Source organism: Dermacentor variabilis, chromosome 8, assembly GCF_050947875.1.
Source record: "Dermacentor variabilis isolate Ectoservices chromosome 8, ASM5094787v1, whole genome shotgun sequence".
Classification (NCBI taxonomy): Eukaryota; Metazoa; Arthropoda; class Arachnida; order Ixodida; family Ixodidae; genus Dermacentor; species Dermacentor variabilis.
Genome location: NC_134575.1, coordinates 5054501 through 5067081, shown reverse-complemented (window position 1 = coordinate 5067081; position 12581 = coordinate 5054501). Strand labels below are relative to the sequence as shown.

Genomic DNA, 12581 nt, shown 5'->3' with positions numbered 1-12581 from the left:
GGTTTGGCAGAGCTCTCATGACTCGAATGCTATAGCACATGCCGGATCGCGAGAGAAAAATAACCCCGTGCCTTCTGCAATGCGGCACGTCGTCTGCTTTTATAGCTTCGTTGCAAGGGAAAACGTAAGAAAGAGCAGTTCAGCATGGCTTTTGTGCTGGTTTAAATGTACACGGCAAATTTACTACTCGTTTTCCGAGCTTAAAATGAATCAGTTGTTATTTAACTACTACTTATTTATTTATTTATTTATTTATTTATTTATTTATTTATTGTACATACTTTCAAGGCCGGCAGGCACAACAGAAAGGAGTGGTAGGGTACATTATTATTTGCAGAACGAAAGAAAATTAACAAAAAATCGTGAAGGAACTATAAGACACTTTGAACAGCAAGCTTGAAATTGGTACTGTCACAAATGGTGACTAAGGAGGCGGGAAGGCGGTTCCATGCAGTGGCGGTTCTTGGAAAAAATGATGAATGGTATAAATTAGTGCGGCAAGTTGGCACTGCAACTTTGTGTTGATGATCGATGCGAGAGGAAATGTAACTGGGTCTGGTGAAGAGATTTTCTTTCAGGAAAGGATTGAGGTAGGATATTTTATGAAAAAGACAAAGGCGAGAATGCTTGCGACGTAGTGAAAGGTCAGGTAGATCTAATGTTTTTTTCATGGATGTTACGCTAGAATGGCGTGAATAATTAGAGAGGATAAAGCGCACTGCACGGTTCTGAATGCTTTCAAGTGAATTAATGAGATTGGAATGAGCAGGGTCCCATATGGCACACGCATATTCTAATTTTGGACGGACGAGCGTTTTGAACATGGTAAGCTTTAGTGAGGTCGGAGCGGATGCAAAGTTACGTCTTAGATAACCTAATGTTCGGTTAGCATTGTTAGTGATATATTCAACATGCATGTTCCAGGAAAGATTGCTAGTAATATGCAGGCCAAGATACTTATAAGAGTTAACAACCGACAGGACAGTACCATCAATAGAATAGGGGGGCGGATCAGAAGGGGTAGAGCGGCAGGAGACACGCATATGTTTGCATTTATTTGTGTTAAGCTGCATTTGCCATTTGTTACACCAATTTGATACACTAACCAGATCATCTTGAAGCTTACTGGAATCATTAAGGTTAGTTATTTTGTGGTAGATGACGCAGTCGTCCGCGAATAGCCTAATGATTGAGTTAGAGATACAGTCAGGAAGGTCATTAATATAGATGAGAAAAAGCAGGGGCCCCAGTACGGATCCTTGCGGTACACCGGAGGTAACTGAACAAGGTCTAGAAGTACAATCATTAGCGGTTACATACTGGGTCCTGTTAGAGAGAAAATCCTTAATCCATGCAAATACGTTTGGGTCAATATTAAGAAGAGAAAGTTTGAAAATAAGTAAATCATGAGAAACAGAATCAAAAGCTCGCGAGAAGTCCAAAAATACACAGTCAGTATCAAGTTGCTCATCTACATTAAAAAACAAGTCATTGGTAAAAGACAAGAGTTGGGTTTCGCAGGAAAAGAATTTTCTAAATCCATGTTGTGCATTGTTAAAGAAAGAATTCATCTCAAGGAAATTAATGAGGTGTGAATAAATTATGTGCTCTAATATTTTACTTGGAATGCATGTCAATGAAATTGGTCGATAATTATTGGAGGAATGAGTGTCACCTGATTTATGGACCGGAACCACCTTTCCCACCTTCCAGTCTTTGGGTAGGGTAGAAAGCTGTAGGGACTGGTCAAAAATCTTTGATAAAATAACACTTGAAAAAACTTCAGTACACTTTAGCATTTTTGAATTAATGAAGTCGGGACCACAGGATGAAGAAATTTTTTGGTTTCTGATAAGTTTGCCGATGCCAATCCAGTCAAGCGAGATAGGATCCATAGGCGGAAAACTTGGGGACGATAAGAATGGAAATTTTGGCTGTACTGATCGCTGAAAAAATGACGAGAAGGTATTATTCAGAATTTCGCAGCACTCGTGAGTTGGAACTGGCACGTCTGATTGAATTAATTGAAGAACATTCTTTTTAGTACCTGCAACAATAGACCAAAACTTCCGTGGGTTAGAAACCAGAAACGAGGGCAGAGTATTATTTAGGAATGTGTTTTTGGCACTGGCTATTGCCGAACAATATTCACTGGCAATGCGGTGATATCGAGACCAATGATCAGGATGATTTGTAGCTTTAGAGCGGCGAAATACCCGTTTTTTTTTTTGTTGCGCAGGCGCTTTAGTGCATTATTAAACCATGGTGATCGGGGGTTAGAAGGCACTCTTCTTTTAGGTATGTAGCGGTCAATTATCGATAGAAGTTTGTTTTTATAGAGAGACCAGTTTTCATCAACTGTTCGTTGCGAAAAGTTCATTAAGTAATTCGTAATGAAAGACTCAAATTCGGCTGTTATTGACGAGGTATCAGCTCTGTTGTAATCTAGTATAGTCTTTGAGCTTCTTTTAGTAGTAACATGCGCGTTAAGAGTGAAATGGATCATTACATGGTCGCTGATACCTTGCAGGAACGTTAGAGGTGAAACCAAGTTGGGGGCAGTGGTAAGAATGAGATCCAGGATATTGGCAGAAGTCAGTGTAGTGCGCGTGGGGTAGTGTACAAGTTGAATAAGGTTAAAATCGCGGCACAGGTCCAAAAATTCTAAAAATTGAGGACAACTCTGTTTCACAACTACGTCATCCTTCGACCACACAACATTGGGAAAATTAAAATCCCCTAGTATAAACAAGGGTGATGTGGGGTATCTAACAATGAGGTTATTAATCACATCATGAAGTTCATGGCAAAACGAAATAGGGGCAGCGGGTGGTCTATAACAGGCACAGAAAATAAGCTCGCGATTGTTTGTTTGTTTGTTTGTTTGTTTGTTTATTGGTTTCTTTCCAATACAAGGAAAAAGCGAAGGGAGAGCTAAAGGCTACTAGCCTGACGAGGCCCTCCCTCCGCATACAGTTTCGACAATATTACAAAAGAGATTTGAGAAAAACAGCACACACATTTGTAGTTACACTCTACACAGTTCTATGTCATAGAGGATCTAGTTCATATCACTGCACACAAATATATAAAACAGATTTCTTGTCATAGATGTGACAGAACGGGAAAAAAAAACATATGAACGCAAATGCAAAATGTCAATCATCGTAGCGAACATATGAAAAAAGAGAAAAAAGGCGACATCCAACACACAGTAAAAGAGCACTGTTTTACAGACAAACGCTACATATGGTTTTAAATGAGATGTCACTGGTAGCGAATTTCTTTCTCGATAACCATTGTTTTGAATGTTTTTTTCTTAATCGATTTGTTGAGGTCGACATCATCTGGAAGTTTATTTAGAAGCACCGGAATTTGGTAATTTAAATGTTGTTTTCCATAATTCGTGCGTGTTCGAGGCTTTCTGCGCTCTTGCCTTCGAAGGGCGAGCGTGTGTGTTTCAGCGGGATTGCTAAATGCGTGTAGTTTATGTTTTTGTACATACTGCAATAACTTGAAGCAATAAATTTCATCAGCTCTTAGCAGAGAATACTTTACAAACAGTGGACCTGTTGGCAAGTCTTGTGGGTGTCCTGCATATCTTTCGAGTAGGCGAAGTACACGCTTCTGAAACTTTAGTATTCGGAGGTAGTTTCTACTAGAGGTTGTACCCCAAACCAAAATACAGTAGGAAAGTCTGGAATAAAAGAGAGTATAATAAAGAGAAACTTTAAGCCACAAAGGTATAAGTGAGCTTATTCTATACAAGCAGCCGATCGATCTACTGAGCTCCAAAGCAAGATTATCAATGTGGGTGTTCCAAGACAAATTTTCTTGGAACCATACTCCCAGAAATTTTTGCTTCACCTCTTGTTTTAACGGAGTGCCCCGAAAGGTAATATGAATATCATTCTTCATTGGCTTGTTAATCGGAGCGAATATAATATATTTGGTTTTATTAGTATTCAACTGTAACCTGTTGGCATGTAACCAGTCAGAAAGTGACTCCATATACTTATTAACAATCTCCTGAAGCTCTGTAAGGGTACGTGCAGTGAAGAAAATATTCGTGTCATCTGCGTACATTATTAGTTTAGGGGAATTATAGATGCTACAGAGATCATTAATATAGACTAAGAATAATAGCGGTCCAAGAATAGAGCCTTGAGGAACACCTTGTTTAATTACTATTTTTGTAGTCGTTCCTTGGTGGACACTTACATATTGAAGCCTATTGCTTAAGTAACTCTCTATCAGTTTAAGGACGACGCCGCGAACACCGTATCTTTTTAGTTTAATTAATAGCACATCATGACACACTGAGTCAAAAGCTTTTCGTAGATCTACAAACAGTCCTAGCGTGTAAAGCCTGTGCTCAAAGTTATGTATAATATCATGCTTGATACTGAGAAGTGCGTCCTCGGTAGATTTTCCTTTTTGAAATCCGAACTGCATGTCACTTATTACCCCATATTTCGCAAAGAATTTTTCTAGTCTTATATTTATGGCCCCTTCAAATACTTTCGATAGAACAGGCAGGACCGAGATTGGCCTATAGTTGCTTATGTCTCCTTCAGCACCACCCTTGTGAATAGGACAGATGCGGGCTATCTTGAGCGAGTCAGGGAAGATTCCAGTCTCAAACATTTTATTTATTATGTCTGCTAGGATGGGGGATAGGATTTCAGACACATGTTTAATTGGCATTGCTTTAATTTCATCAGAACCAGAAGCAACATCATTTCTAATCCCATTGATAAGTTTGTTGATTTCGTGAGGAGTTACTGGTGCGAGAACCATAGAGTTCACTATCGTAACGCTGTTATCAACCAAGTTATGCTCTTCATCATTTTCCTGCTCGTACACTGCGCTCGTGGCAAAATAGGCGTTAAGGGCGGTGGCCGCTTCAAGACCGGTTAGTGTGCCTGTAGGTGTGACTATTTTTAGTACGGTACATTGTTCTTTCTTCCCAGTTAGATTTTTTACTTCATTCCATATTTTCCTAGGATCCTTACCTATTTTGGCAAAAACCTGTTCATAATATTCTACCTTAGCATTTTTAATTTCACTGCTCAGTTTATTTCTATACTGTTTGAAAGTGATTAGGGCATCTTCTCCTCGCGTTTTTAAAAACATATGGAACAAACGGTTCTTTTTTGTTATTTTCTTTAATAAGGAGTTGTTAATCCAGGGCTTCCGTATTCTTTTACATCTTGGCCTACTCAGTTCCGTTGGAAATGCTTGATTGTAGCATGCAATAAGTTTATCAAGAAAAATATTGTACGCCTTACTAGGGTCGTCTTCTTTTAGTAATACTTTTAGTAATACTTAATACTAGTAATAGAAATGACAACCCGTACACACACAAGTTCTAATGACGATGTAATCGGAATGATGTGAGAAACAAGAGCATCTTTGACACCGATAAGAACTCCCCCTCCTGATCGAATGTCGCGGTCATATCGGTATAAACTATAAGTGTTTTCGCAATCCAGTATTTCACTGCTGCTTATTTTTGCTGACAGCCACGTTTCCGTAATGATAACAATGTCAGCAGAACAGGAATCAATGGCTGATGACAAAGCTATGCGTTTGTTGAGTACACTTCGTGCATTAGTGAATAGTATTGATAGGCTTTTGACGTTTTGGTGTACGGCAGATAGCTATGAAGAATCATTCACCTGGGCGGCAGCGGACTCAGGTACGGCGGTTGGCACGTGTGAAGGGGGATACATTTCACAGATGCTATCGGTGGCTGCGCAATAAACGTATGTCTTTTTGTTAATGATTACTTTATTATAACGAAGTGTAAAATTCTGTTTGCTGGCGTTTCCGAAGTTTATAAGTCTCTTACGCAATTGCCTAGTATTTTTGCAGAAATCCTCACCTACAGATACACCAGAACCCTTTAGCTTTGCCCTCAAGGAAAGGATGCTTTCTTTAATCTTAAATGCCGAGAACATAACAATTATGGGGCGGGTTTTATTCGCAGAAAACGACCCCAATCGGTGCGCTCTAGATATAGCCGTGTCTGGAATAGAAATATCGGAATGCATTGACAGTATGTCCCGAACTCGGGTTTCAGACTCAGCCCAAGTCTCTGTGGGACTGTCAGTGATACCGTAAAAGAGCAGGTTATCCCTCCTTGATTGATCCTCAAGGTCGTCAAGGCGAGAGGCAAGGACACTTTTCTCATTTTTGACTGCTTTCTTGACTGCTTCCTCGATTTCGGCCATAGGTGGAGAGTTCTCGAAATTCTCTACAAAGAATTCTACTTTATTTAGCCTGGTGGTTAAATCAGATACGGTTTGAGCGAGTGCGTCTTGTTTTTGTTTAAGTTCACCTAGCGCACCCATAACTTCGGCATGTCTCGAGTCAATTTTAGACGACAGGTCGCCGATTACCGCAAGTAATTGTGCATACTGTGCACTAGAATCATTGAGAGGCCCGGGATTCGTCTCGACATCGCCACAAACCAGTAATGCCCTTGCCACTAGTACACAATCACAAAAGCATTGGAATAACACACTTGGGCACGGGATAAGCAGCAAACAGAGATTGTTCGATCGCTTGCTAAGAAGTGATGGTTTTTTACCAACCTGCATGTAGAACAGAAACTGGTTTGTAAGCGACGAATGCATTGTCGCCGCTATCCCGTGCCCACTGAAGGCCGAAGTCGGATCCGCCGCCCTTTTGTACTCTTCTGATGAGACTGTCGGTGACGATGCCGCTGGCCAGCCGCTGACTGAAGGGACGCCGTAATCCAAGTAAGGAAGGTAGCATGCTTCATCATGGTCGAAAGTTGGCGCCGATGGCGGCGTTATCGGCGAGACTGCTGATGCTTCGGACGAGAGATATGCTCCCAGCAAAGTGACGATCTGCATGTAGAACAGAAACGGGTTTGTAAGCGACGAATGCATTGTCGCCGCTATCCCGTGCCCACTGAAGGCCGAAGTCGGATCCGCCGCCCTTTTGTACTCTTCTGATGAGACTGTCGGTGACGATGCCGCTGGCCAGCCGCTGACTGAAGGGACGCCGTAATCCAAGTAAGGAAGGTAGCATGCTTCATCATGGTCGAAAGTTGGCGCCGATGGCGGCGTTATCGGCGAGACTGCTGATGCTTCGGACGAGAGATATGCTCCCAGCAAAGTAGAAAGAAAACAACGAAAGAAATTAGAAAGAAAACAACGCGTTCATCGAAACCATTACAAACCTGGGGCGAGAAGGCGATCGAGGCAGGAAAGGTACAAAAAATGCTTCATTCATCGTTTTAAATACATGCTCTTGGTTTTGTGTTTTCACAAACTTATTTTCAAGAATGCGATAGGCTTTCTTTTTCGTTACTTCTCACTTTTTTTTTGCAAGCCTGCAGTCTCGCTAGTTCACGTAGCACAGCGTCAGCGATGCTGCCTGCAATATTTTGTCGCTGAATCACGGCTCAGAATAAACGCACGCGGCACAAATGGTGCAGCGTAAGCTCGCAGTAATATTTCCGGCATGATAGACCACACTAAACATTTTGGGAATTCACTCTGACGAGGGGCAGACGCACAGGACTGATGCGATTCGGCCCAGTTCGAAGCCCGGGCGGCCATCTTCTCCATCGGCGGTGTCCACGAACGTCCGGCTCATGACGTCAGTCTAGAGTGCGCGCCCATCGGTCGAGGCTCGTGTGCATCCGCCTTGCAGGAGTAAACGCCCCTTTTTTGTCAAGTTGTACCCGACTGTAGATAGCACAAGGCCTTTCACTCCGATCCATGACGTCATGTTACCTGGTCCGAGTGCCATAGAATCTAATGGGGGTGCTCCCGAGTAGGCAACAGTGATTTTGACGTCACCGCTTTCATCACGATAGCCTTGTCGATGGAAATGTCGGGCAAGGTAGCATGACGTCATGGATCGGAGTAAACAGGCCTTGTGCTATCTATAGGTGATGTTGGCTAATCGCACGTCTCACCTTCTCTCTCTCTCTCTCTCTCTCCACTTTTTCCCGCGCACGCTCATGGGATTGAGCAGGAGGAATTTTCGGCATACAGGCGACCGAAAGATGGACGGATGGACGGACGGATGGACGGACGGGCGAATCGGATAGCCATACATAGCTTCGCTGTAATATAGATGTCTATACTGGGGCAAATGTACTGCCGCAAGCTTTTAGAATTGCGGAGGGGATGGCATCATGGCTGCAGGATAGGGAAGGCTTCAAGAGCTTAAGGTATTCGCTGATGAGCTGCTCATCAAACAACACAGCACTAGATGTATGTAGGAACCGTCGTGTCCTGATGACTGACATCAGTGTTGAAACCTGAAGCTTTATATAAGCATGAGAAATGGGCAGCAATACATACGGCGACTGCTTTGGCTTCTACTCCGCTAGAGTCGAGCACGTCAAAACACTCCACACTTACTAGAGCGCTTGCCGATGCGCTTTGAATATTGCGCCGGCCGTTCCGAGGCATTCGTTTCCCAGAATAAAATGTGTGAGTTGTGACTCCGCTCATAGAGGCGCTTTGAGACGGTTCGGAGAAAGCGTTCTTCTCACCACTCATTAGACACAAAACTTCTGGACAGACGGTGCGCACGGTCTTTATGCTTTAGGACAGTTATAAGTTCACATGAGTACCAGTGGTCATGCTTCGAGCGTTTAGGACTGTACTGGGGAACGTATTCGCACATACTGCTCAAAACAAAGCTTCGTAAACTGATCTATACTTGGTCATCAACATTGGTTTTATCTGTGACCAGTGACAAATCGTTGGTGAACAAGAAATCGTATAAACGAACATAATCACCACTCTTGCAAGCAAAGCGAGAGGATTCATTTATGTCAAGGGAGGAGCTCTGGCTCCGGGATGACAGAGACGCAGTTATTTTTAGCCACGGGTGAAACTTGTCGGGACGCACAAGGGAAATGTCGGAACCAGAGACATCTATGACTTGAGCGTTCGAGAGGCGAAGGATGTGGGGATGCGTGACTCTCACGCCTCCCCTGAGATCTAGTTTTCCCGCATGGCTCGTCTCCTGCAGGGTGGCTTCGCCTGCCGCGCGGCCTGGCGCCCGCGGCGGTCGGAGTGGTACAAGCGCGGTGCGAGAGATGGCGCGAGCGTCGCGCCGCTGCGGGGTTACTCGGGCGCCGGGAGACAAGGCGCTCTGTCTCTCTTGGGGTTCGGGAAGCAAGCGTGACGGACATGCCGTCTGCCCGTGCGCCGACCCATGCTCCTGCGAGACCGTCTCGCGTGGCCGCCTTGGACACCGTCCGCGTGACCGTACACGCGAATGACCAGGCGTTGGGATCCAGCATGGGGCGAACATATTCGCTCGCTACCAGGTCGCGGTAAGTCGGACTTCTAGATTTGCCGCGCGCCCATCGGCATGTTTTGTGGGTAGCAACTCGGCTAGCAGGCATTGATCTATGAAAGGTGCAATAAATGCCCTTGTGATTGTTTGCACTACTGCGTTGTCGTTCCTTTGTCCCAAGAGCATGGGTGTGAAGGACCCCACAAGGTCTAAGACGTTGTCACCTGGACTGACGATCAAGCTATGCTGTTGAAGTTCACGGAAGAGCAGGAAGTCCAACAACAGACTGCATTTTTCTATGTAATTGAGTTGTGAACAGAATAACTAAGTATGTCCCAATCAATTCGAAGTGTATAAAATCACCAAGAAGGATTAATATGTGCTTGCTGCGGGAAAATATTACACTTTCAATTGAAGATATCACCTCATCAAAGAAGACGGGAAATATTCGGCCGTTCATAGAAAGATATAATCAACAATTCTTCGCAGCGTGCTAGGGTGACTTTTCATACCATTGGGCCGACCACACTTACAACAACAACAACAACAACAACAACAACAACAACAACAACAACAACAACAACAACAACAACAACAACAACAACAACAACAACAACAACAACAACACTATATATCAATATAATAGACTTTATTAGGCCAATGTACAAGACTGTTATACAACTTCTGGATCCTTAGGCAAAGGCTCTAATTATGACGTAATAGTTCTGCGAAAACCCGCAAGGTGGAGAGAAGAAATTAATAAAGTGAAAATTAGACATCCACCCATTCGTAGCAATTGCTACAAAGGAAACCCATACGGGTTCCACGGATTCCTCGAGGAACTCTTATAGGTTTTCTTTGTAAAGAAATTGCTACTAACGGGTGGAGCTCTGATTTTCCCTTTATTTAGGCTATAATTATGGACCCATGCAGTTATATAAAGAAAAATAAACGACTCAGACACGGCAGAATCATTTTTCTTTGGCTGTAGACGTCACGAAGGTTGCGGAAAAAAGAAAAAAAAAGACGAGAGGCAACCAAACAAAAACCAACAAACAATGGCGCAGACTGCCGCAGTGGTCGCGCCCCCTCGCGGCGCTCGCCAACCCCCGCACGCAGGCGACATCGGCACCCGAAAGGCTTAACTGCCGTCCACAGTGCTGGGCGACGCCCACGACGGGAGCAACGCCGGTACGGCAGCACGCGTACGAGAGGAGACCCCTCACGCGGTCGCCCACACACATGCATGCTGGCAATAAGAGCACAACTTCGTAAATATATAAGTGAATGCGGGCAAGGCATACTTAAGTGTGTGCTTTAGTTACAGGCAGTTGACGTTCTTCATGCAATTGCTGGAGATAGAATCGGGCAGTGCCTCTGCGAGATCGCACAAGTCTGCTCCTTGTATATACGGGGCGCGCGCGTGTGTAATCCTCTCGATCTGCTGACGTCGCAGATGGAGCGGTACCTGCCTGCCAGTTCGGACGGGTGGTGCCTGTTCGATGTGCACCGGGACGTCTACTGGACCTGCGGCTTGACCATCCCTGCGAATCCTGCGCCGGACACGCCCGTCGAGATTACAAATGCGCCCACACCTATGCAGCGCGTCAAAACCGTCAAAGGATTGATGGGCTCAATAAAGCGAGGGCAATAAAGAAATTCAAACCGGGCCCGTATTTACAGAAGGGGCCTTCGGCTAGGATTAGGATTGATTGTAAAGTGAAATTTCAGCCGATCCTGATGCTGGACAATTTGCTCATTCGAACCCAATCGGTCACCCGGCAGCATCGGAACCGCTGCATCGCGGAACCGCAGCATCGGAACCATCGCCTGGTGCGAAGAAAGCTCTGCTCACTCGCAATAACGAGCGTCACATGTATCATAGTCGCGGCACTAAATAATATCACAATTCTGTAAGGAACGCCTATAGAGACATCTATAGCCCAGAAATGTGTTGCTAATTGTCTTTAGGAATTTCGTTAAACTCATAAATATCGTAACTCACATCAGCATATTTGCCAACGTTTACGGTTTTATCGTAAAATCGCCCAGTTTTCAGCTCTCCTTGACACCTGTCGTATCGACACAAATATTTTACGGTTTTTCATTTGCGTAATGTCTCCGTCAAAACGAACTTCAAAAAAAAAAAGGTCGCCGACTGATTTTTTATCCCCCAACTTTTCGGACCCGCCTACTATACCTGCATGACAGCGAATTCAGCGGATAGAACCAATGCACGGGGTGTTGTTTTCGAATCCTTAACAAAGCATTTAAATATCACCTGTGGCACGTCGCTCAGTTGTGCCTCTTTAAGCTATTCACCCAGATCACTTTCAGAGGCAGACATTATGCCCACGAGAAATCAAAATGAATATTAGATTGATTAGTAAAGGTTCGGTAACTAAACTTTAAAACTAGTTGCTTTACGGCACATGTTACAATTAAGAATTATAGTCGCTGGCATTGAAAGTCATATTCACTTGGAGAGAATTCTGAGGGCTTGCCAGTTTCGAGATATGCCTTCCCAAAGCTTGCGACGAAACAATGCAGTGGTTTCCCAGTAATTTATTACTTCAGTGCATTTGAGTCAATTTCGCCCAATCAAGCTACGCCGCCTACTCATGGTGAAGACCTCGAAGGAGTTAAGATTTCGGAGCTGGAAAATGTAGTAAGCCAGCTGCCTAGTTGAGCACCAGGCCCCGACGACATTGCTACGGCAATAATAAAAACTCCATTTAGGATATCATCACATGCATTACTTACTATGGTAAACCGTTCTCTTAAATATGTGTGGCTTCCCCCGGAATGGAGACTTGCAAAAGTTATCCTGTTATTAAAAAAGCAAGGTGCCGGTTACGAATTAGATCTTAGTAAACTCGTCGAAAGAACCTTACACGACCGCATAGATAATTTATAAAGAACATGATCTTGAGCCCATGCCAAATTGGCATCAATTGTGGGTGCTCGACTTGATGTGCCCATGTCTACCTAGAAAGTCGTATTCAACTAGTTCGATGTCAGAAAAAAAAATTCAGCCTTAGTCACTTTAGATATCACTAAGGCATATGACAGCGTAGAACATGTAAGCCTAATAAACGCGCTTCGGAATGCTAGTCTGCCAAAATATTTGGTCGCGTGGGTTTATAAACTTTTTAAAAGGCAGGGAATCTTACTGCTTTCTATGCGGATCGTCTTCATCAACTTATCAACAATCAAGAGGTCTACCACAGGCATCTGTCCTATTGACATAGCTATTTTACTGAGTACTGTATATTTGCAACAGG

At 43.9% G+C, this 12581-nt stretch overlaps 1 protein-coding gene across 1 annotated transcript in view; it reads left to right on the top strand.

Moving 5' to 3' along the window:
* The window catches only part of LOC142590858 (uncharacterized), a 76034-nt gene extending 64393 nt beyond the window's left edge, over positions 1-11641 (top strand). Inside the window, exon 8 of the mRNA XM_075703257.1 lies at positions 10754-11641. Coding sequence (XP_075559372.1) covers positions 10754-10951 — 198 coding nt within the window. The 3' untranslated portion in view covers positions 10952-11641. The remainder of the gene's footprint in view (positions 1-10753) is intronic.
* The last annotated feature ends 940 nt before the right edge of the window (positions 11642-12581 follow it).